Source organism: Cydia amplana, chromosome 3 (genome assembly GCF_948474715.1).
Source record: "Cydia amplana chromosome 3, ilCydAmpl1.1, whole genome shotgun sequence".
Taxonomy (NCBI): Eukaryota; Metazoa; Arthropoda; class Insecta; order Lepidoptera; family Tortricidae; genus Cydia; species Cydia amplana.
Genome location: NC_086071.1, coordinates 6,052,922 through 6,080,271, shown reverse-complemented (window position 1 = coordinate 6,080,271; position 27,350 = coordinate 6,052,922). Strand labels below are relative to the sequence as shown.

The 27,350-nt window shown below is 36.5% G+C and overlaps 1 protein-coding gene across 1 annotated transcript; it reads left to right on the top strand.

The window, feature by feature from the left end:
* The first annotated feature begins 377 nt into the window (after nucleotides 1-377).
* On the top strand, nucleotides 378-24,044 carry LOC134662601 (sodium- and chloride-dependent glycine transporter 1-like). Its single transcript, XM_063518873.1, has 13 exons — nucleotides 378-455; nucleotides 6,742-6,901; nucleotides 9,081-9,368; nucleotides 9,954-10,107; nucleotides 15,905-16,037; nucleotides 17,765-17,899; nucleotides 18,997-19,100; nucleotides 21,094-21,331; nucleotides 21,418-21,546; nucleotides 21,757-21,966; nucleotides 22,776-22,949; nucleotides 23,316-23,498; nucleotides 23,904-24,044. Exons 1-12 carry the CDS (start codon nucleotides 378-380, stop codon nucleotides 23,460-23,462), a joined length of 1,950 nt encoding a protein of 649 aa, XP_063374943.1. The 3' UTR covers nucleotides 23,463-23,498; nucleotides 23,904-24,044.
* Nucleotides 24,045-27,350: the final 3,306 nt, after the last annotated feature.

Genomic DNA, 27,350 nt, shown 5'->3' with positions numbered 1-27,350 from the left:
AGGTTGGCTGAACTGAAACGAGATCCCCATACATTATTTCTTTATATAGGAGTTTCCTAAGACTGCGGTCGATGGGAACTTGACATCGGCGCGATCCTTCGCTATGTGTTTCCCAATCTAATGTATATTTAAATGTTTTTCTAATTTTTTTTCCTGAGTAATTGTCAGGAATCGCTCGCTGACTTTACTAAATTATGCCAATTTTTTTGGAACTTTTTAAAGAAGCCAGTTTAACTGTTGGACTTGATAGTGATTTTTAAAAGTGAGTAGATGTTATGAGTCGCGAGATGCTTGGAGCCCGAGAGACCAGACCTGCGATGTCTTCGAGCACCTTGCTGCAGCTGGCACTCAAATAGCGTACGTCAGACGACAGCGCGATGGCGAATGCCTCCAATCCATCTCTACCAGATGCGAACAAAACATTAGCAGTCATGGATGTTGTTCCATATTCCGACGTGAGTACTTCTTCTCTTTTATAAGTTTCAGTGTTTTTCAATACAACTATATCGCCTGCAAGCCCAACCAGAAAACACAAATTACTTAGATACTGTGTTAGAACCGCATTTAAAATATTTTCGTAACTTAAAACACCCGGATTTTGAACCTGAAACTCTAGTGAGACTCCTGTTTATTTACTTACTTAAAACTCTAATTATAATTCATTCGATTACTAATAATAATGGCTTAAACACGTTCCAGAAACTTTTTTTTTATCACGTAAATAACTCTCGTAACCCAAGTCCAAGTGTTTTATACAAGTTGATTTTACTACCTACTATCGTTTCGGGAACTCTTCGCTTACGTAACACCGTCATTTAATTTGTATTAAGTGAGTGAGTGAACATGGCGTTTTCCATGATGATGGCATGGCTTCGTAACTTTTCACATGCACTTAGCAAGAAGGTATGAAGATTAGCGCTGCAAAACATGTTGTCTTAGTCGTCTTAGGAAGATACCAGTGTAAATTGTATGTACCTAGTAATTACGAGTTAGAACTGCATCACGACAACATGGTAAGTAAATCATGACAAGGTTTGAGGTCCAACTAAAATAATTATAAAATTAAGTATACGTAAATAGGTATCTACAGAGATACCTGTAACATGCTCATAATAGAGTGTGACATAGTTTTGTAGTTTAGTTTTTCTCATAATTGATAACAAATAAGGTATTGGTGTATCATATTGAATTAATTTAATGTGATCGGGAAAACCAGCGTCGTTTAGAAATTGTGTTTTTAACATGTATGTAATTGGCCTAAGACAGAATTGTTAGAACTCATATATCGAAATTGGCTAAATCTTGCGACGCTGCATGGACTTCGTAAGTTTTGTAACAACTGCGGTGCAGCAATGTAGAGAGATCTGTACCTGAAATTAAAGATTAATGAGGGTTAATATTAAGTAATAATTAATAGTCCTAGAAACCTAGAAATTGTTTTTAGAGATTCCGTTAATTCATAACATACATTCTGTCCCGCTTTTTTATACCTAAGTTGCTATTTTATATTATATTGTTAGGAGTTACATCTAGGTCTGTGCATCTACGTCTACCGTTACCAATAGTTGCCGTTGAAATGCTGATCGTTTTTTAATTTGTTACTTAATTTGGCTAATAATAAAAAAAAATCACGATTTCAGCAAGATGCAAGCAAACAAGGCAGGTAAACTTCGTAAGAAATTTGAAGTGCATCGGCGGAAAGATTACATCAGATCTTACGATTACAATTTCTGACCTTAGGCCCTCAACTCACCTGACCAATAATTTCATGCGATTTGCGTTACATTTCAACATTTGATCGATCGATTGAATACGTTGCATCTACTTAGCCGCCAATCATCTAAAATCGTTTGCAATAATCTTAAAAGTTTGGGGATATTGTAATAAAAGCCTCGCAACGGGGACGAATTTAAAAGCAAAAAATTGCGCAGTTTGCAAACCGATTTGTTTGATTGGTTAAACTAAAAGCTTGGAACATGCATTTATTGATATACATGTATAGGTATGCTGTATAGGTGTATGTTATTGATCCGATTGATTGGGTGCCTAAGTGCTCGAATAAACAAAGGCTTTGATTCTCCATTTTCCTATGAACAAGCTTTTATGAATATTGCATGAGTTAAAGCTTTTAAAGTGCATTTATTTTTGTGAAGTTTACAAGTACTTACTTACGTACAATATTGTAGTGCACTTAGGCGAAATGAAGCAGAAAAGTGAGTTAATAGCAGTCAAGGACTTTATTAAAATAAGCTAAATTACAAAATACAGGGTGCCATTTGACTCGTGATCAGTAATATGTTTTCTACCTCCATAAACAACGAGCAATTAGCTAAGGCTAAAGTAACAATTAGCGTTGTATTTATTACTTAATCAAGCCATCGAAAAAAATATTCTTAATATACCGCAGACTTAATTCAGTCGGCCATAAGTGGCGTTCCATGCCTGAAGGGCCCTTTTATGCACCCTTCTCTAATGGAAAGCCATATAACATAATCTAGCGCGGTCTGGGCACGAATAAGCAAAGATCAGTTGATTTGATGTGTAAAGTCTAAGACAAATTCGTGATTCCGGTTAACTAATGTTCAACAATTCAGTCAGGTATCGCGAAACCCATGGCGCTGTACAGTGCCATGCTGTCGAATTTAAAGGCACGACTTTTATTAGTTTTAAGTAAGTACTTATTAGACTTTGGGACGAACACGCGGAGATGAGACCGGAGTGGCGTCGTAACCTGCGGGAAGGCATGGCAAAGCACGACGAGCTCTGGTTGGACTACCTTAAGCAGAAACGAATTCGCAGAGCTGCTGGACCACCCCAGGAGTCGAGACACATCTGTGATCGCTGCGGCAAGAAATGCCGATCGGCCATTAAATACTTATAGTCATAGCAGTCGATGTAGGCTCTATACTACCTCTCAAAATACCTCTTTAGTAGCTGCAACTATCATCTGCAAAGATGCTGTGGCTAATGATGATTAGAATTCACATGTCTTACAAAAACAATGAATCTCTTATGGTTATTTCTTCGTTCCGTTTGCATTCCTATGTTCTACAATACTGACAATAAATAGCAATGTCATTATTTAGAAGTAGGTAAATAATGCTGGGAGAAATTAGTCTGCATTTTTTTTAAATTATATTTATATAATAGTTTAAAGTTGATGTTCTTTGCAATCTACCAAAACTCTCAGTTCAGGGCAGGGTACCTAGCTAACTCTGCACAGAATTTGCAGTGACTAAGAGAGATTCCTGTAAAAATATAACGTTTATAATTTATAATAGTGGCTACACAATTTTTCACTGCAAAGTCGATGCCGGACTTTGATGGTCTGTTATTGGCAGACTTGAAATTGCTCGCTTGACGAGTTCCGACAGAATGCCTGTAGCCCTGCGTGTGCTGCTTTTTGAGGTAAAAAATGTTTTCAAACCTAAATCGAAATCAAAATACTTACATACATTACATATACAGTGTGTGGCCTGTAACACGGGCGAAAAATTAAAACGTAGATTCTACTCCTCAAACTAGACAATGTTTGTTCAGCGACTTTTAAAAATAACTTGTGGTTTGGATTTTAAAACACTTTAAAATTTATTCGAACACGCAATGTATTACGAAATTGATTATGCCTGTACGGTGACAAGGCTGACAGGTAATGTCTATTAGACGGAATTTAAAGTACATTGAAAATATTATTTAGTTTGTTTGAAAAAGGGACAATCTTAAGACTACATAATTTCAAAAAGTTGTTGAACAAAAGTTTTATTGTTTGAGGAGTAGAATCTACGTTTTAATTATTCGCCCGTGTTACAGGCCACACACTGTATAGATCACAAAAAATATAGGTTAATTTTTTTATTTTGTTAGATAATGATAGAGCATCGATTACTAAATTAATTTAATGAAATTCGTGTTCGAACGGAACGATATTTGATTCTATAAATTGTTAAGATGGAAGAATAGCTACTGACAATAGGCAAATTTTTCATACAATTTCCATTTCGGGAGAAAACTGTTTTCACTAACTAAATCTTAACAAATCACTTTGATTTTGATGTCAATCGTTTCAGCATAATATATATTCTAGGTTTATAGCTTTTCGTTCATAGCGTTTCGGTTTAATTTTTTTTATTTTTGTATTGCAAATATTGAAATAAGGAAAACCTATAGACCTAGTTTTTCATTGTGACAAATAACATAGGTACTAAAAAATGTTTAGTTAAGTGGAAAAAGTTTTCTCTTTTTGTATGGATGAGTACAAGCTATATTTCCCTCCTAAGGATTTGAACTTGTAATGCGACCTTGATTGTTGATCACGCTAATGTACGCCTAGCACATGATTGGCGCGACAGTATCTGGCCGCGAGACGAGATAGACTACCCGTCTTTTTCTAACTGTATTAATTAAAGAGGGACGGGAGTCTATCCCGCGGCGAAATACTGTCGCGCCAATCATGTGCTAGCCTGGCTGATTGTTGATTTGTTGCGCGCGTGATGCACAGGAAATCGGGTCAAGGTCGTCCTACAACGCTCTCTCGTTGCATAATTATGTTATCCTGATATATTAATTAGGTTTTACTATTCGATTAGCGTTTGTCGATAAACTATATTGTCTCTCACTACGGCCCTAAGAAATACCTATGTAGGTACCTACGCTCCTGAATTACGTTAGACATTTTAACGGTTAACCGAAAGGAGGAGCTTATAAATTTCATACAAATTAAAACCGGTTTACATTCCCTAGTAGGTAATAGGTAGGTATGTAGGTACTTAAGGGGTCAAGAGACCATTCATTTTTCAGGACACTTTCTGTGGATTTGGGTACATTTTACTAGAGCTTTAATCGTACATCTTTAAAGAAATAGAATGTTTGTTGCCTACAGATTTATATTATACCTAAGGATTCGGTAAAAAAATTAACCATTCAATGCCGTTTATTTAATGACTAGCGACCCGCCCTGGCTTCGCACGGGTTAACAAATTATACATAAACTTTCCTCTGGAATCACTCTATCTATTTAAATAAAACTGCATCAAAATCCGTTACGTAGTTTTAGAGATACAGACAGACAGACAGCGGGAAGCGACTTTGTTTTATACTATGTAGTGATAAGTATTATTTATCCGCAGGAAAAACGCATAAACTTAACTCACTAAATTTTTTGACTTAGGTATTTCTTCTCTTAAAAATGACAATGAATAACATAATTATGACTGTATGGAATCAGAACAATGTCCTTTGCCGAATATCGAACTGTCCTGTCGTATAATAGGAATGATGACACATGTTGAATCTTATAACAAAATCTTGTAAACTAGATAGCAAACGAGCAATTTATCACAATAATGTGGATATTAAAATAAAATATGGAAATGTTACAAAAATACAGGACCTGAAAGTTTCAAAATTTAAGTTTTTTTTTAACTTACAAAAATTATAAAAGTAAGGGTACCATTCGATTCCTTACATTTAATCCAAAAAAATATTGTACAGCAACTATATACATAAACGCAATATATCACCGACAAAAACGCAATTTTCTTGTTTTGTCCATACTACAAGAAGTACAAGATGGACACCTAGAGACCTTGACGTCACGTTCCCTTGTCGTTTTGTATAGGGCGTTTCGCGAGCGAAGTGCGACTGTCGGCCTTTGACTACAATTTCTGACTTTTGTGTTACTTTAATGCAATGAGTCCCATATAGACATTTGATCCTAAAAACAAACCCGATCGATTGATACCATAAATGAAAATTAGTCATGTAGCCTATTTATTATTATGTAGGTAATATGTACCTATAGCTCGTTTTTTTAGCATTAGAAAGAACTTGCAAGAAGGTAAGCGATCTTGACATGTCTTTTAATTCAAGAACGCTTTTTAAAAATCAAAAACTATTACTTATGAAAGCAGAAGAATATAAATGCTCGTATTAGATTCATAATTGTTACATATTTGCCGTAACTTATTTTTAAAATGTGTTTTTCAATTAAAAGACACATCAAGATTGTTTACCTTTTTATAATGCTAAAAAAAACGAACTATAGAAGCGCTGGTGGCCTAATAGCGGTAAGTGCGTGCGACTTGCAATAGTTGCAATCCGGAGGTCGTGGGCTCAAACCTCGGCTCGTACCAATGGGTTTTTCGGAACTTATGTACCTACCTACCAGTCGTTTTTCGGTGAAGGAAAACATCGTGAGGAAACGGGATTAATCCCAATAAAACCTAGTTTACCCTCTGGGTTGGAAGGTCAGATGGCAGTCGCTTTCGTAAAAACTAGTGTCCACGCCAATTCTGGGATTAGTTGCCAAGCGGACCCCAGGCTAATGAGCTGTGGCAAGATGCCGGGATAACGCGAGGGAGATGAAGATGATGTAGGTGTGATGTAGGTAATACAGGGCTTTTTCTAAAATAAATATCGAAAACCCGATTCTTTCAAATCTGGACGTTCTTGGGCTCATTCTACTTAGAATCGACAGCACTCTCCATCCTACCATTAAAAAAAGATGTCCCAAAATTACTACGTCACGTTACATACAAGTTTTTCTCATACTAAAAACGTGACGTAATGGAATGGACATTTTGGGACATTTTTTTTAATGGTATGATGGAGAGTGCTGTCGATTCTGAGTAGAATGAGCCCAAGAACGTCCAGATTTGAAAGAATCGGGCTTTCGATATTTATTTTAGAAAAAGCCCACCTACTGTCGTTCAATTTACCGTAACCAATTTGTTTTGTGCGCAGAGTAAAGAAGAGTCGGATGTGGAGGCTCCGGCGGAGGACGCGGAGCCCGAGCGGGGGAACTGGACGGGCCGGTTCGACTTCCTGCTGTCGCTGCTGGGCTACAGCGTCGGGCTCGGCAACGTTTGGCGCTTCCCTTATCTGTGCTACAACAACGGGGGAGGTGAGTTCGAGGGGCCTGCCGCGTCTGCCTTTATATCTAACACTCTTGCATATAATTCAGAAGAAAATAAATGAACTAACGTCTTCTTATTGTCATTGCTGAGCTACCTAGAGTCGGTCTCTGCATTCGTTTGGCGCGTCTGTTTTTTTAACTTTGTTTCTTAATGCGTTAATATCTGGGAGACCGAGCTTTGCTCGGAATACATATAAAATCTCAAAAATTAGCGTTTTCTCAAAGATCAGACCTAGCTAGATCGAAATTTCGCCCCCGAAAACCCCCCATATACCAAATTTCATCGAAATCGTTAGAGCCGTTTCCGAGATCCCCGAAATATATATATAAATAAATAAATAAATAGATAAATAAATATACAAGAATTGCTCGTTTAAAGGTATTAGATTAGATAGATAAATTAATGCTTTAATCCATGTAAAGTCTTAAAACCACTGACGGGTTTTTTTTAAATCGATTATGAACGTTAGATAAACGTCATAACGATGATGGCAACCACATTCGCACCTCACTGCATGCGAAGTAGGTTTAATTACGAGTTACAATTCTTGCAATTCTTTCAAAATAAAATGTTTACCTACTTAATTTAAGGAGCTATTTAATCATCCTTTAAATGTGACATTAGGAAATTATATACCTAGTTCAAATATATGTATGCCGATGTAAGTAAGTTTGTGTACAATCTAATTATTTAATTAGTACACCTTTGATCATAAACGCCTTGTCATTAAATGTCAGCACAAGGCAATAGGGTAAACCCACCCTCAACGCCGTGTTTAGATTAGACCGCTTAGCAAGACTTGCGGTCAGTTATCGCATTCACTGCCAGGGGGCGTGGCCTAGGAACAAACATGTGCGTCGGTGGCAGTGAATGTGTTGAGTAAGTATCAAGCAAGTTGCATACCATAAATTTAGGGTTTTGTTTCGAAGCCAAATAACAAAAACGGAACCCTTGTACATACATATGATGGTGTTTTTAGGGTTCCGTAGCCAAATGGCAAAAAACGGAACCCTTATAGATTCGTCATGTCTGTCTGTCTGTCCGTCTGTCTGTCCGTCTGTCTGTCCGTCCGTATGTCACAGCCACTTTTCTCCGAAACTATAAGAACTATACTGTTGAAACTTGGTAAGTAGATGTATTCTGTGAACCGCATTAAGATTTTCACACAAAAATAGAAAAAAAACAATAAATTTTTGGGGTTCCCCATACTTCGAACTGAAACTCAAAAATTTTTTTTTCATCAAACCCATACGTGTGGGGTATCTATGGATAGGTCTTCAAAAATGATATTGAGGTTTCTAATATCATTTTTTTCTAAACTGAATAGTTTGCGCGAGAGACACTTCCAAAGTGGTAAAATGTGTGTCCCCCCCCCCGTAACTTCTAAAATAACAGAATGATAAAACTAAAAAAAATATATGATGTACATTACCATGTAAACTTCCACCGAAAATTGGTTTGAACGAGATCTAGTAAGTAGTTTTTTTTTTATACGTCATAAATCGCCCAAATACGGAACCCTTCATGGGCGAGTCCGACTCGCACTTGGCCGCTTTTTACACATCCACAAACGGTTAATGTTCGATTTATTTTAGACAGGAAAGGGGGTCAAGACGAGAGGGGGGAAAATTACTACCTGTAGAGGAGAACATTCGGACATACGAAAGCATTTTTGGCCAAGTTGAAATGGACACCTCGCAAACGCTCGGTCAATTAGGTACAAAATCTTACATTGAAGTCCGATAATTATTCTGTCAAATGGTCATTCCATTCGTTGTGAAATCAAAGAATAATTAAATTTAGGCTTTCTCAGTTAGTTTACACGCTTTAGCTAGGCCTTCTCCCTCTCCTACGCGATCTCGCCCGCGCGTCTTTTATCATTGGATTACGAGTAAAACATACTTTTATCCGATCCGCAATGGATCCGCACAATTATATGTGTACATATTTTTTCATTTATCATTTTGACATCAAAATGTACATAAGTTTGACTTGGCCTCAAAGTAGTAACTAAGTAATATAAGTACGTTGTGTATGTGAATATTTTTATTTTTTCTAAAGATTTACATAAGTATAGGGGTCGATCGTGATTTAATTTTGGAAAATTGTTTATTTTAGTATCGGCCAGGCCCTTCTTTGCAAATTAACATTGACTTTTATTTTCAGGTGCATTCCTTATCCCGTTCACCGTGATGCTCATTATAGCGGGTCTCCCGCTCATGTTCATGGAGCTCTCTTTTGGACAATTCGCCGCCCTAGGCCCCATGGCTGTATACAACCAATTTTGTCCGCTCTTCCGTGGGCTTGGATACGGCATGGTCATCGTATCCTCCATTGTTATGCTGTATTACAACCTTATAATAGCCTGGACTATACACTACATGGCTGTCTCAATCACCAGCATCTTTTATGAACTACCGTGGCAGAATTGTGACCCCGAGTGGAGTACTGAACGTAAGTAGAGTCATTTTATAAGTTTCAGTATACCAAGTCAAGGAATGATGCATAAGCACGCCTCTCTCTTATTTTCTTCACCGGTCACGACATTGTCTTAACGAGTTATTTACTAAAATACTCCACTATTGTACCGTGACGTCCGTGACGTGTAGGACACGTGAAGGACTTAGAAAACTCTGCACAATCTTAGATATATTTCTGATAAATACCGTTATATGTATATACAAACTGTTTATGAGTAATCTTAAAACCTTGATTATTGAACTACCGATTGATTAGGCACATAGTAAATAAAAAAGAAATGTTAAGTGTTGTAAAACATTAGGTATATTAGGAGGTACCTAATTACCTGTTAAGAAAATAAAATTTCTGATGTCTTGTTTAAGTATGTATGTACCTTGATTAAAATGATTAACCATGGTACAGTTGGCGGGCTTGCCAGCCGCTTAGGCCGCAACGTGACATTAGTCCGCCATGGAAAAAACAACCGAAAGTGCTAATTGTTTCTTTGTAATTATTGTAACGGCACTTGTAGAAAAAATGGTACCTATAATTTATATAATGATACCTTCCTTATTTTAGATTGTTATTCATATGTGGAAGCGGACTTATGTGAAGCACAGAATGGAACGTATTATCTAAGAAATTGCTTCAACCAGACTTACACCATTGCGCATAATATCAGTGCATTAGCAGACTCGGCCCTGAGGCGACCACCAGCGGAGGAGTACTTTACGTAAGTTACCAGGAAACCCAAAAACCGCAGGCAAGGTTTAAGTTACGTTAAGTTTAGTTTAAGTTACCTACATCAAGTTCAAAGGCAAAGGAAGCTATTATAGTGCTTATACCTAATACTAGCCCTATTCCAGATATTTTGAATTGTCTGAAATGACTGCGTACAATATAGCTACTTAAGAGGCAACAGGAGTGGTCATTTCTCCATACAAACATACTCGACTGTTTCCTCCCTAGGTTTTGAAGCTAGAGCAATGATTGTTTCAACACAGATTAATATTGTCAATATCTGTGTCGGACCGTTTTGCTTTTTTTGATATGTTTGTTTTTTAAGGCGCTAGAGCCCTTTAAAAATGGCCAAAATGGCCTAATTGACTATGCCGCAATGAGAGGCGTGGTATGAAGGTTCAGGCGGAGTATGTCACTTTCTTAGGACGTCACATTCTGAGTTCGTCACTTTCTGACTTTGTCACTTTCTGAGATCGTCACATTCTGAGTTCGTCACTTTCTGATTTTGTCACTTTCTGAGATCGTCACATTCTGAGTACGACACTTTCTGAGGACGTCACTTTCTGAGAACGCCACTTTCTGAGGACGTCACTTTCTGAGTTCGTCACTTTCTGAGTTCGTCACTTTTTTAGCATAGGTACGATTTAACAGTATAATATACCTGCACGAAAGATGTATACTGCCAGCAACCAGATTAATAGCTGTTTGACATACGGTCGCTTTTATATCCTACATACCAATACCAATCTCTGTTTGCCTTACGCCTGACTCGTAGAGAATTCCATTTGGCAAAACGTCCTATGTTTCGTGCAATAAAGTGAAAATAGAGAAATAAATAATAATAATAAAACAATCTAATTATGTTTCAATCAGAGTATTTAATTCAGAATAAGTACTTAGAAACTACAAGCACCAAAACATTTAGCCACAGATTGGAGTTAGGCCGGCAACAGCTTCGATTCAATACACATGTTTCGCACAGTAGGAACCATGATTTTATCATTCGCCGCTGTGATTAGCTCGTGAAGGTATCACGGCAAGCTCGCTGACACCAGTAGAAGGTCATTCCAACATATTTACATTTAAACGGACTGCCGCTCCTTTCGTGACAACATATTCTTCAGCATCTTCTGTCATGTCTCCATAAACTCAAACGTATTTTTTTCTGATGGTAGTGTAAATTTTGGATACCTATCTGCGTATAAAATCAGCATTGCAGTTTTGTTTCAGACAATATTTCTTCTCGTGTCATCTGTGGAGAATAGGCGTCAATGGATTTTTTCTTCAAAGCGTTGTCGAATTTCAGAATATATGTTCAGCCTCAGCCATCAATCACTTCTGCGTATGGAGTGATCCATACTCTCATAGTTCTCATGTTCTTTATTTGTTTGTTTTCTTCCTATATGTGTAGGTTACACGATTAATTTTTAAATTATTATTACATTATACTTTTAGCCTGACAATAAAAATCTAGCATGTCGCCGATTTGACATCGCTGATTTTTTTTCTATTTAAAATGCGAAACTACAAAAAGGTTATATATAAGTAGTTTGTCAAAGAACTCTCTCATTTCAAACATAGACAGAGATAATCATACTATCTTTGTCTTACTCTAGTACTAGCACCCAAAAGAAAAGGATGAGTACAGTTTGTATTGTTCTTATTTAATGACAAATTGGTTTGACCAACTATACTTACAGTCCGTTAACTCTCAGAATGAAATTCGTTTTTCGGGTAAAATCGGACGTAATCGCGTAATAGATAATAGAAAATATCTTTTTTAATGTTGATCCTAGCGAAAAAAAGTAGCATTTATTTTATAAGAAATCTCAAATAGATTATTTACGTAAAAGATAATTTTTTGCTGTGGGCTACCGTTTACGAGTTATTTACGAAAAACTAAAAATAACAACCTTAGAATAAATTATACGTGACTTTCCCACTTTAATATATTTTTAAACATTGATCCTAGCGAAAAAGTGTACTGAATTTTTTTTGTAGGAAATTTTATATGGATTACATATGTAGTAGAATATTTTTTGCTACGGGCCACCGTTCAAGAGTTATTTACGAAAAACTCTAAAAAGGGACCTTAACACCATAATAACATCATAATTGGACAGAGTCGCCGGTCAAAGGAACCGAGGTGGAAAGTTCCCAAATTAGTAATATGATAGCCCACGTAGTGAAGAATCTAAAAAACATTTTTGGACATCGAGGTTTGTACCACCTTGTATAGAGTAGTTAATACCACCATAACTAGTAGGTAAGTAAATATTTAAATTCATATTAAAATATGTGACTTTTAAGTACTTACTGTATATTTATAAATTAAATTTAAAATTATTGTTTTAATTTATTCTTTTATTTTAAAGTAAATTTGAATTAAAACTAGAGATAAAATAAAAAACACAAACTATAAAATATACTTACTTACCTACAAAAAAAATGTGACTGTTATTACCACTCTATATAATTTCAGCCAGAAGTAGTAAATGACGGTGTGACGTTCTGCTTTCAAATTCTGATTCTATTTTATATAGAATATGACAAAAAGTCAAATAGCAATATAGTCATCAACCAAATATTAAGCATAACGTCATTAAATTAGGGCTTATTTTACATTGAGACAATAGGTATCCCTAACTTTTTGCGGTAAGTTTAAAACTTTTTGTGAGTGAGTAAGAAAGCAGAATAGCAGTATCACCTTCGCGTGTTACCGCCGATACCCGATGTAAGTATCTTTCTAAAATCCGAAGGTCATTAGAGTTAACGGACTGTAGATAATATGTTGCGCTAGCTTCGACCCGCGACTTCATCTGCGTGGAAATATAATGATGATGATGATGATTTATAAACAATAATTAGGTCCTTCGCGTCGTAGCGCAAAAACAATCAAATTTTCGTTCCCCTTTGAAACCCCTAAGTAATATTTAAAAAACACGAAAAAAAAAGAAAGAAAAATGTTTATAGGGTTGTATCTTCTAAACCGAGCGCAAAAATATTAAAATGTTCATTCCTCTGTACAAAACCCCTAATTAATATTTAAAAATAAAACACAAAAAAAAACGAAATAAAAACTTTATAATGCTGTATCTCCTAAACCGTGCGTCGTAGCGCAAAAATAATAACATTTTCGTTCCCCTTTGAAACCCCTAAGTGATGTTTAAAAAACACGAAAAGCAAAAAAAAAAAGAAAGAAAAAGGTTTATGGGTTGTATCTCCTAAACCGTGCGTCGTAGCGCAAAAATAATAAAATGTTCATTCCTCTGTAAGAAACCCCTAATTAATATATAAAAAAAGGAATTAAAAAAAAACAAAAAAAAACTTTATAATGCTGTATCTCCTAAACCGTACGTCGTAGCGCAAAAATAATCAAATTTTCGTTCCCCAATATTTGAGGCACGGGGAAGGACATATACTTGGTCAACCAGATCTTGACAGTAGAAAAAGGCGGCAAATTTTAAAAATGTAGGCGCGAAGAGATATCGTTCCATAGAAAATTTGAATTTCGCGCCTTTTTTTACTGACAAGATTTGGTTGACCAGCTATAATTATTATCATCATATTTCCACGCAGATGAAGTCGCGGGTCGAAGCTAGCGCACCATATTATCTAATTATAGTTGGTTAAACCAATTTGTCATTAAATAAGAACAATACAAACTGTACTCATCCTTTTCTTTTGGGTGCTAGTACTAGAGTAAGACAAAGATAGTATGATTATCTCTGTCTATGTTTGAAATGAGACAGTCCTCAAACTATATATGTATAACCTTTTTGTAGTTTCTCATTTTAAATAGAAAAAAAATCAGCGTTGTCAAATCGGCGACATGCTAGATTTCTATTGTCAGGCTAAAAGTATAATGTAATAATAATTTAAAAATTCATCGTGTAACCTATATAGGAAGAAAACAAACAAATAAAGAACATGAGAACTATGAGAGTATGGATCACTCCATACGCAGAAGTGATTGATGGCTGGACATATATTCTGAAATTCGGCAACGCTTTGAAGAAAAAATCCATTGACGCCTATTCTCCACAGATGACATGAGAAGAAATATTGTCTGAAACAAAACTGCAATGCTGATTTTATACGCAGATAGGTATCCAAAATTTACACTATCATCAGAAAAAAAGACGTTTGAGTTTATGGAGACATGACAGAAGACGCGGTATGCTGAAGAAAATGTTGTCACGAAAGGAGCGGCAGTCCGTTTAAATGTAAATATGTTGGAATTATAACCTTCTACTGGTGTCAGCGAGCTTGCCGTGATACCTTCACGAGGTAATCACAGCGGAGAATGATAAAATCATGGTTCCTACTGTGCGATACATTTATGTGTATTGAATCGAAGCTGTTGCCGGCCTAACTCCAATTTGTGGTTAAATGTTTTGGTGCTTGTAGTTTCTAAGTACTTATTCTGAATTAAATACTCTGATTGAAACATAATTAAATTGTTTTTTATTATTATTTATTTCTCTATTTTCACTTTATTGCACGACACATAGGACGTTTTGCCAAATGGAATTCTCTACGAGTCAGGCGTAAGGCAAACAGAGATTGGTATTGGTATGTAGGATATAAAAGCGACCGTATGTCAAACAGCTATTAATCTGGTTGCTGGCAGTATACATCTTTCGTGCAGGTATATTATACTGTTAAATCGTACCTATGCTAAAAAAGTGACGAACTCAGAAAGTGACGAACTCAGAAAGTGACGTCCTCAGAAAGTGGCGTTCTCAGAAAGTGACGTCCTCAGAAAGTGTCGTACTCAGAATGTGACGATCTCAGAAAGTGACAAAATCAGAAAGTGACGAACTCAGAATGTGACGATCTCAGAAAGTGACAAAATCAGAAAGTGACGAACTCAGAATGTGACGTCCTAAGAAAGTGACATACTCCGCCTGAACCTTCAAAACTGATATCAATTAGCCAAAAAATCGAAACGGTCCGATACAGATAATTTCATAATAATTTAGATTTCTAAATTTGGTTACGATTGGTTAAGTTTTGGAGGAGGAAACAGTCGAGTACGAAACCTCGATTTCTGAGATTTTTACGCAAGATTTTTCGCCTTGTCCTTATCGCACTAGTTTTAGGAGCCGCTTCCGTTAGCGAGACGGGTATATTTACCTAAAATATTTAAATCTCAGCTCCTGTTTCGTCTTAATAGTTAATTGTCAACCAAAGGATGAAAGTCACAAATGGGTGCTTTCATCCCAGTTAAACACTCTACTTTTTATTTCGAATACGAGGAAAGTAAAACACATGTGTATTGTGTATTTTACAAAACCTGACTAAGTACCTATCTACTTATTTATTATGGGATCGGGCGTTAACTATTAGAATGGAAATTACAAGACAAATCCTTTATGAATACAATTGACTTTGAAAACCTTAAAAAATAAAAATATTTGGAAACTACAACGTAAGTTACGTACCACATTCACTTTATTAGATAAACAATAAGTGACGTTCAGAGTATGAGATATGAAAATAATTCTAACTTGACGGTCCAGTCACAGGATCTCAGTTCACATTCAGGCTAACTTGTGTGGGATATTTTTAAAGCATTAACTGCATTTTGGTTTCTACGTTACTTTTATTTTCACGGCGTACTACGGCTTCAATATACATAATAATATGTTTAATTGTAACTAAATTAGTCAGCTTATATTTCAAAGCAACAATATGACAATAATTTGACACGGAGCGGGGACAGCACGAGCACGATGTAGCATGAGTTTCTGATTAAGCAAGTTATATAATTACCTTTATTGCAGTAACAAGGTGCTCGGGCTTTCATCAGGCATAGAAGAGATAGGCCACATAAGATTGGGCATGGCGGCGTGCTTGTTTGCTGCTTGGCTTATTGTTTTCCTTTGCTTGTGCAAAGGGGTGCAGTCATCTGGAAAGGTATCAGAAAAAAAATCTGTTGTAGACTAGGGGGTTAGACAAAGTTACTTCGATATGTTTCGAATTAACTAATATATTACAGTGAAACCTGGTTAAGTGGGACCTGGATAAGTGACAAACCTCTATAGCTGGGACTCATGGTGCGGTCCCGACACTTTAGCACTGAATTACCTCTGTTAGTGAGATAAAACGAACCTCTATAACTGGGATTAGCTGTTGTGATTTGATAGTCACATTTACCTCTATAAGTCAGACAGAGAGTGTATTTTACCTCTTTTACTGAGACTATATTTATAAGATTACATTTTCCTAATTGTTTTTTTAGAATTGTGTAGGAATTGACCTCTGTATCTGAGATAACGTCAATCTATGACCTCTCTAACTTGGACTTTATTGATCAATTTCCGTATTCTTACTAACTCTTAGTCTATGCACAAATTCCGCATTTGCTTAATTGTGTCTAAACGACTTCAAGTTTCATTTAGTTACTTTATGTAGTTAAAACTATCGAAACGAAAGCTGAAATTTTGATAAGTAACACGAATAAACAGATTTTCATTTAATACATTTCTAAGACGCCATAAAGTCCGTATCAAATTTAATTGAAAAAAATCTCTCCTTTGGAGAATCATTCAAAATAAATTCAAAGAAATATTTAAACAGACTTAAAACATATTTAGGGACAAGGATTATTTTACCTTATTTATTTTTAAAGATAATTACAAAATACCTTATTAACTACCTCTATAACTGAAATATATCCTCTATTCTCACCTCTATTAATGGGACCCTCTGTAAATGAGACAGACATTTATTTGTACCTGGCTAACTGAGAGCCTGGGTAAGTGAAATACCTCTTTAAGAGACAAATCTGCTCGTCCCTTGAAGTCTCACTTATCCAGGTTTCACTGTAATTAGTTATTTGTTTTATAAGGGGGTAAAGTTTTCAGTAAAAAGAAGCTCGTTGATGTCTTTTGTTCTATCGTTTGGTTTTGTCCTCGTGATTGCTCAAATTCAGTATAGTTCACTAAAGCGTTTCGTAATGAAGTCATTATATTTGAAAGAGTACCGTAAAATGGGGTGAGTAGGGTTCGCGGGAAGAGTTGGGTTATGAATGGGGAGAGAAGGGAAGAAAGAGGGGGTGAGACGGAATTTTAAGGCTACTGCTACAAAAATAATGTATTCCAATTTAAAATGAAGCTATAGTAATACTCATAATAATAAAAAATCGATCCAACAATCTTCCAAAATCACCTTTGTATGAAATCCCATCTCACCCCAATTACGAGGGACTACGGGGTGAGGTGGGATTTCCTGTTTATCGTCAAAGTTATGAAATGGAAGTACCCAAAATAAAATAAAAACTAAAATACAAACGTCCGGAACACTTATTATATATGTCACCGTAAAATTGTAAACACTCGTCATATTATAATCTCACTAGTTACATTATAAACTGACGCTAGGGAGATTATAATCTAACCTAACCTACGTTAGATTATAAACTAACGGGTTCACAATCTTACGTTGTCATATACACCATTCAGTATGCATATGTAAAAATAAAATGTTATCGAGGTTTGAATGTCAGTTTTGACCCTACTCACCCCATTTTACGGTACGCGATTATAGTTTGGTCTTAATTCATGCATTAAAGTCGACGAGTAGAATAAAAATCCTGAAGTCTTTCAAATTTCAAGAATGCTGTAATGTTGATAAATTTGCAGGTCGTTTATTTCACTGCACTGTTTCCCTACGTAGTGCTGGTGATTTTGTTCTTCCGTGGAGTGACATTGCCAGGCGCTTGGACCGGCATCCAGTTTTACCTCACACCGGATTTTAGTCGACTAGCAAACGCTCAAGTATGTAATAGTTATTTGTACAACAAGAGATCAAAGTTTGATATTTCTTCGAGTGCTTATTTTGAGTCCCGTGCAAGCGAAAGATTCTATACTAATCTAATTTAGAATCTTGAGCGTAGTAAGGGACTCAAAAGCGCACGAGATGTAAATAACTTTGATCTCGTGTAGTTCACAAAACTTTTCACCTCAGCAGTGAGAACATATTAGAGAACCCGAAAAATGTATTCCTTCTTCATCACTTACCTATTCACCCATGTTTTCTTAAGATATACCAACAATTAAGTTGTCACCTCAGCAGCTCGAACAAGGCTGCTGAGGTGAAAAGTTAATTTAAGTGTCGAAGTATAAGTCAATCTGTGTAAGAATGTCCTATAATATTTATTCATATTTATTTTATAAGTATTTTTTTGCTAAGTACCTACAAATACAATGTGCCCGTGAGGAACTTTAAATATGGTCAGGAACAAGCTGTTAAAATATTTCGCATTCCTCGCGGCCACGATGTATTGCCTAAGTAGGTACATATATTATCTACACACGTATCATAGATCCTCTATGATGCGTTCAAAAACCGCAAATTACGACCAGCATAAAAATTAACTGTTTTATTACAACTTACAACAAATTTCTTATCTGTGAAAAATTGAAAATGTTTTTTTACAACATAATCAATTTTCTAATTCCATTAACCTTTTCAACGCTAAGAGCCACTAAAGTGGTCGAGTGCTGTCGTGCCCATGACGCCAACAGCCACTAAAAAGGCTATGACGGACGCTGTCAAAGCAATTTTCCTGCTGACAGATAAGGTTTATTTTCGCTCTTCATATTGCAACCATTTGGCGTATAAGCCACATTTTAGCATGGGACGAAAAGCGTTGAAAAAGTTAAAATTTCGGCATTTTTTGTTTTGTTTTAGTTTTATTTTAATTCAATTTTATTAACAGTGCACGTCACTTATTCATTTGGGGTCATTCCAATATAACTATCATCAATGCTATGAGTGCTACGACTCTTTTTATTTCTTGAACTGAGCCGTTTCTAATTTTAATAAAAATGGTGAGAACATTCTATAAGTAATGAATACGGCGATATTTCAGGTCTGGGGTGACGCTGCCGTGCAAATATTTTTCGCCCTTAGTCCGGCATGGGGTGGACTAATCACTTTATCGTCTTACAATAAATTTTCAAACAACTGCTACAAGTAAGTGAAATCAATACAAATTTTTTTACGCCCAGTTTTTTCGCATTTCCTAAGATATTAATTACCTATTAGGTACTTACACGTAGTAGAACAAATTAAATTATTTTCAGATAATAATTTAATTTGTTTTTATTTCAAGTATATAAATTATAACTATTTATAATTTAACTAATTATAACTAATTATAATTAAACTACTATATAAATGATAAACTGAAATAAATGTCATATATGTACTAAGAAAGAGTGACCCAGCCCTCCAGTGCTGGAATCGAACCAGCGTCGTTTCTTACTTTTCTTAGCATATGACATTTATTTCAACATATTATTTATGTATTTACTTATTTCATTTATGTAAAGGGAGATAATTTGTATAAGCAGGTACTATTTATCGGAGACATTCGTGGTGAACCAGTTCAGATTTTTTTTGCCACGATCCTTACGAGCGAGTTAAACTATGCAGTTTATTAGTTGTTGTTTTTTAGGCTGAACTTCGCCTCAGCAGAAAGATAACCAATCCGTCACAAAAGACTGTAATAAACTTTACCTGAGCTAACCTTTTTTTTTACACCCACATTTTTAAGTGGCATAGCGCCATAGTGCCATTGGTCATTACTTTTTTGTTATTATATCGCCTGACCGCCTGCAAGACGTTTAGAAGATTTTCGCTCTTGAGGTGGTTCACCGCGAATGTCCCCGATTGTACAGGAGTTTACACGTTCAACGAAATCGGCTAAGTCCTTTGAGTATATAGCCTAAGGAGATGTGATACACGGGCGACCCCCTCCGGCAAAGTACATTGGTCAACTGTTCAAACACGTTATATAAAACTACTTGAAGTCGCTTCACCGCCATTTTGCATCGTTCCGTGTCGCGAGACGTTTCTCTTAAAAAATGGTGACTTGTTCAGTATTATCGTGTAAAAGGTGATCTGATAGCTTAAATTCGCAACAAGATTGCGTTTCCTATCATAAATAAGTATTTATACTAACTATTAAATGTATATTGAAGTACAATCTCCATTTAAAGAAAAAACCGTTGCGATACATAAACGACAGAAAAATGTAAACATGAATACAGTGGTACGGGGACGAATCGGTCTTAAGGGATGTGACAAAGTCAAAAAAGCGACTCAACATTTGAATGATTGAATGAATCATTCATTCATTCAATCACTGCAGTTTGTTTAATATAGCTGATCAAGCAAATAATGTCAGTAAAAAAAAGGCGCGAAATTCAAATCTATATATATAAACGTGAAAGACCTGACTGACTGACTTAAATCAACGCCCAGCCCAAACCGCTGGGACTAGAAAGTCCAAATTTGGCAAGTAGGTTCCTTATAAGGTCTAGGGGTCCACTAAGAAAGGATTTTTCAAAATTCATCCTCTAAAGGGGTGAAATGGGGGTCCAAAATTTAAAAAAAACTCTCCTGCGCGTGCGAAGCCGCGGGCAAAAGCTAGTTTTCTATAAACCCGGAAAACCCGCGGGCGACAGTTCATTCCACAGTTTAGCTGTGCGTGCGGGCTAAGACACAAAGACACATAAATACAGACAACCATACATACAAACAATCATTTTATTGGCTACCTAATATCTTCAATGTACAGAATTTTCACTTTTACAATTTTATAATAAATAGTATAAGACAATTCAGTTCATTCATCAAACTGATTTGACTCATTCTTCAGATGTGACCCATCACTATTATGTTCGTATGTATGCTGCATAGTTATGTGAAAACTCTGTCTGTGTGCGTGTAATTTTTGATGTGTTGAATTTTATTGTAGTGTGCGTTTGTCGCAACAGCAAAATCTGTGTCTGTTGAGTTACTTATCTTTTGGTGGTGTGCTGTAGGTGTTTACCTTGCCCCCCGCTAAAAGTGGTGAAAAAATTTGTTCGAAGAGTTTACGTTATCACATCTCCTTAGGCTATATACTCAAAGGCTAAGTCACGATGTCAATATTTTTTTTTAAATCCTTTTTTCTTCACAGAGACTCGTTGATAGTAGCGGCCTCCAACATATTGACGTCATTTTTCGCCGGACTGGTAATTTTCTCAGTGATTGGATTCCTGGCCCATGAACTGGACGTGGAAGTGGACAAAGTTGTTGACCAAGGAGCTGGTCTGGCATTCATTGTGTATCCTGAAGTAGTGACGAGGCTGCCTGCCGCGCCACTTTGGTCAATCCTCTTCTTCTTAATGCTGCTGACCCTTGGACTCGATTCTCAGGTACTTTGCCGACATTTAGCTATCTATTTTTTATATGTACAGGGAGTAAAAATATATATTTTAAATGTATTTATTTCCTTTTCAAGTTTGCTCTTATGGAGACCGTAACAACTGCTATCATGGATAGATTTCCTAACTTGAGACAGAAGAAAGTGTGGGTTGTACTGGCAGTTGCTGTCTTCGGCTATTTAGGCGGACTTATCTTCACTACTAACGTAAGTTATCTATCTCTATCGGACTGCTCAAATATTGGCTCAAATATTACACACACATTCACGTTTGTATATTTGTATGTTTGTATATTTACAATGTTTGTTACTGATCCCACATAATGCATATGCCGAGGTATCGTTAATTTTTTTTAGCTTTAGAGTCAGAAAACGGGACTTCACAACACTTTCGCCTAATAATAACAATAATTGCAGAGTGGGATGTACTGGCTACAATTAATGGATAAATACGCGGCCAATTGGTCGGTGTTGATCATCGCAATCAGCGAATGCATTCTAATCGCCTGGATCTACGGCGCCCAGAAGTTCTGTCGCGACATCCAGTGCATGATCGGCGAGCAGACCTTGATGTGGGTCATCTTCTGGTGCTCCATGTGGACATGTATCACTCCTTCTACTTTGGTGGTTTGTAGCCCTTACAAATTGATTACCTAATCATAGTCTTAATTCTAGGTATAGTATGTAATATCTGGGGGCACGGCCGCCAAGTCGAGCAAAACAAAGAGGCACGGCCGTACCATCCTTTTCTCGAAGCGGTTCAGGCCATTTTCGACGTCCTGTAATTTTGTGCTGGCTGAAGCTAGAACCCTGAATTTTCAGTGACATATAGGGCTAACGTGCTTTAGATATATTGTCAAAAACATTAAATCTGAACTTGTAGTTTAAGAGTTACTGTACGTCAAAGTTCCTTAGTTTCGACACTGACACACTTACTCACTCACTCACCTACGATCATCATAATTCTAAGGTACTAGCATTCAACAAGCTTCAAATTTTAAACATAAGTAGTTTTCAGCTTAAAATCAACCCATAGAAAACCTAAAAATATTGCAATATCAGTCACGTTTTAAAGATCTAAGAACTGCATAAGTAAGTTTGTAATCCCATATAAATATATGCTATTACAAAGTTACTGTTGCAGTTACTTTAAATAGTAGGTAAAGTAAAATGCACACTACGATGTACGATGTGAGTATGAATGAAGGTGTGTTTAGTTATGATATGTGTATACATAGAAAAGAAGGACTGCCTACAAAAAGAGATGAGATCTCATCAAAAACATTACATTTTTGTAGTAGAACTTTTTTGTAGTAGAAGCGTTGCGAGACTTGCATCTTTTTTTTGATGAGAGAATACTTACCTATATATGTAAGAATTATCCATTTTAGATTTCCTGCTAATAACAGTGACATGTTTCCATGTTTTGACTGCAGTTCATTCTCGTGTTCAACTGGATCGAGTACAAGCCGGCGTCGTATGGCCGCTACGTTTACCCGAGGTGGGCGGACGGCGCTGGCTTGATGCTGGGCGTGATGCCCGTGTTCGTCGTCGTGATCATGGCCATCGAACAAATCTGCAGCGGCACTGACGACCTAACTATCATGGAGGTTTATAGCTTTTTCCATAGTTAATTAATTCGTATTTACTTAAAAAATAATGGGTAATAGCAAAGCATAACAACGCCAAGGAACCATGATGGCTAATCAAGACTAATTTTAAAGATAAATAAAACTGTTAAAAAACAAGATATTGGATCTATATAGATTTTTTTTTTGTCTCGCAATATATTTGAGTTTAAGCACGGAATGAGAAGACAGTGATCATATATACCTATATATCCATCTTTGTAAAAACTTAAGCCACCTGGCTTAAGTTTTTTCACAAGTATCTATTTTTAGACTACCTACTTAAGGTACAGGTCGCCAAATAAACTGTGTCTGTGGATATAAATAAAGCTCTATTGATATTTACAGAAAGCTCGAGTACTATCTCGCCCGACTGACGGATGGGGCCCGCCGGTCAAACCAGCGGTGTGCGCAATTGCGCAGCGCTCCGAGCCCGAGGTGCCGCAAGTTCTGCTGCTGCACGGCCGCCCTGTACTGCGCGAGCGCGGTGCTTGACCCCCACATGCACACCCTCTGATCGCCATGCGCAAGGTATCATATACAATAACACACTAACATTTTGGTCGCAAAATGGGCCAGTAATGGTTGACTGAGCAACACTTTTGACAAATGTTGATACGTAAAAATGACACACACACACGGGTGTGTTTGTCATGAACCAATGAAACATTTCATTTACCTATCATCGCTCAGCGCGGCTCTAGTGGAAACAGCTCAGTGGAGCGAGGTTTTTGTACATACAAAACTAGGGAAGGATGTGTGCGAGGAATGTGATGTGAGGGATGTTTGTCCCGCCTCACCGCATCTCGCTCGCTTATTTGAAAAGAGTCCGCTACACACCCTCGCATCACTCAGCTACCTCGCACATCTCTGGTGGAATCTAACTACTACTAGCAGTTAGGTTTAATACCTACGCCAAATATGTTTTTGTTACAGTTGTCTCAGGATGGCAGCGACAACACATCCATTACGAGCAGCATTGATAATGAAATCAAGAAGTCTGGTCCAGGTATTTTAAAATCCACTAAAAACTCTAATAGGAAAAAAGTGCAGAAGCAGTTCAGCAATGAAAGTGACGACACCGTAAATGAACCCTTGCTACATAAGAGTAAAGAGAAAAGTGAAATTGAAAAACAAAGTGCCAAAATGTTATTGTCAAAGACTGATTTTGCAAGTGCGAAAGACAAAAATAACTTACTAGCAGATGATAAAAAGCCTTCAGTTACTGATTTAACAGAAATAACTGCTGCTTATATTGGTGATGGCATAAAGGATCTTAAACAAGCCAAGGGTCAATCTGTATCGGCTGCGTCTGTTCATAATCATATGAATACGAATGTGCTTAATACCTCAGATGGAACAAAAAATACAACCACAGCTAAAACTCAAATACTAGTGGAGGTGGATACAAGTAAACCCTCAGGATATAGTCAGAGTCCGGTGATTTTTACTACAGCTAAAATACACACTGACAGCAAAATAAAGCAAATGGAACCGGTGCAAGTTACCCCAGTTCCTATTTTGTCAACCATCGAAGGTGGGATTGTGAAATCAGGCACAGACGAAGTAATATCTCCGGTGTCGCGAGTAACTCCAGTTTCTAACATATCTGAAACACTTGATAAAAAACTCAACGTATCGTTAAATGACATCGATACGGCTAATGTATCATTAAAATGTTCACGAAACAAAGACAATGACAATAAAATTAAAGTAAGTACACCATTCGGTACAACAACAGCACAAATACCAAACACTAGTAAAAATACTACAACAATAAATGCTCTCCCAACTGAACCAATTAAAAAAGATAAGTTGGCAGAATTTCCAATAAAAACACAAGCATCACGACGAGTATCTAACTTAAGTGAAGATATAACCAAAAACGTCCAGCCAGAACCTAAAAACGTTTCTAAAAAAACATCGGAAGACAAAGAAGCTGAGCAGAAACTCATGCCACAACCATCCAGCAATATTTCTAGTTTGAAAGACTCTAGCTCTAGTTCTAAACAAGTGAAAACGACCACGTATTTTGTAAAAAAAATAAAGGACACCAAGTCGGGTAATAGTCAAGACGGTAAAATTACGACATCTAAGGTTAAGTCACCTGTCAAAGAACCAGAAAAAATATCTTCTAACATATCTTCAACAACTGCAGGCCATGTTGGTTTAAAACCCAAATCCAATAATGTGGCAACAGTAGTGTCATCGATTTCTAAAACGAAAAATACACCATCTGATACCAAATCATCACCGAGTTCCTCAACTATCATGATGAAATCAATTCCAACTACAACACATTTAACATCTCCTTCAACAGTTAAGACAGTATCATCAGTACAGTCAGCTAAATCCGCAGTTGTTAGTAGTGTGCCTCGTGATGAGAAAAGTACCAAGGGGATCTCGGCTCCAGTAACTAAACCATCGTCATCAATAAGCAAATCTAGTACAACAACAAAGGAACCAATGGCAGCTAAAGGAACCACTAGTAAGGTTGTAGTGGCTCGTAGTTCTCATGCTACAGCAACTACTTCGGTGAAGTCTGCCACAGAATCTTCGTTGAAAAGTGAAGTCAAACATCGTGAAGATACTAAGAATAGCAGTAAAAATTCAAAAACAATAAACAAAAACTAAAATATTAAAATAATATAAATACTCAGTGAATTTACTGCTCATCGCTCAAAGCCAAGTGGTTATTATATGAAATATTTTACGTTCATTCATTACATAAATAAGAGCTGAACAACTGATTTGTAAAATGAAATTTATACTCAATTTTTCTGGGTGTTAGTGTCTCAACTTGGTAATGCCACCACATATAAGTAAACTAGTTTGAATTCTTGTAGTCAGATCACACACTTAATATATGTCAATTTATGATAAATAAGTAAGTAAGTAGGTTATTACAGAATGTTGTGCCAGATTGGCTTCTGGACAAAATGTCTTGAAAACAAACATCTATATCAAAATATGTGTATATAATACCTATAAAAGAAAAAAAGAAAAAAAATATTTGTTCTATCTGCATCTGTTTACTTGAGTTGTATATTTAGTGAAATAGACAACCAAGTACTGTGAAAAGCACTAATAAAATCCTAGAACTATAATACTAGTATAGTACCTATACACGAAGGGATGGTGTTGTGGGTACCTAATTATAATAACTAGGGTCGGTGAATTGTTTTGCTCATAAGTCTTATAGCTAAACAAATGAATTCAAAAGGAAATTGAATAATTTGTAAAAGGCTGCCAAGGACGTAACGCTCGCATTAGATACTCGTAAATAGTAGGTGAGTCAAAATTCTAGTCGTTGTCTAATTTTTAAAATAAGGTCTACAGCGCATAATAATATCTACAGCGAGAAAGACCTACAATGGCACATTTATTTTGTATAGTAAAACATAAGATACAATTAAAACCGTAAAGGCGGGATTCCACTAGTGTGCGGCCCTCTGCGGCCGCACAAGCATTGTTGTACTGAATAATTACTTGTGCCGATGCCGTACTGTGGCGCTCACTAGTGGAATGGAATACAGAGTGAGAAACGAAAACAATTTTGACTCAGGTGATACAAAATGGTTTCACAAAATATTACTTATCATGGGGAATGCTATTGGGTGTATATGCTAATGAGCTTTAAGGTGTGTACTGTGGTAGATAAAAAACATTATATATTATTACGTTTGTAATTAATCGTTCCGTAGAACGTATTATACGCCTCCCCTTTTGAACTGTCTACTTTTTTTATGTTCGGGTTCCGGCGCAATTAATCCCTGGAGTAGAAAGAGGCTGACTCCAGCAGCGGTAGCACGGGCGCATTCTTATCGCTTGTCACTATGTCTGTCACGTTCTAACAAGTACGAAAGTGACGGACAGGCAATAAAAATGGAACCATGCTGCGCCCGCAGGATCCGGCGCTCTGTCGTTAGCGCTACCATAGCGTAACCGCTTAAAACAATTGCAGCCTAACGGGAAATGCCTTCTTCCTTTAGTTTGCATCTCTAGTCGATCAGCATCCCTTAATTAATTTAATCTCAACATGCAAGAGGAACGTAGGTTGCCTACTTAAATCTTTTGTACTGTATCTTCTTGAAACAAATAAATAAGTAGATACATGGATACCTACTTGGTAGGTATACATTATATTATGTGTTACTTTGTAGGTTAGTGGTGCTATAAAAGAAGTAAATATTTTGTGTCGACAATATTGTAAAATTACATTTTTTGAAACCGTTTAGAGAAACCATTTCGGTTCATCTCATAGTGTCAATTTAACAAAAATGTTTTTATATAATGTTGATATAATACTTCCTGTTGGGCTTTGATTTATTCACCGATTAACAATTTAATCGATCAGACTTTGTAATATTTCGATTGACGCAT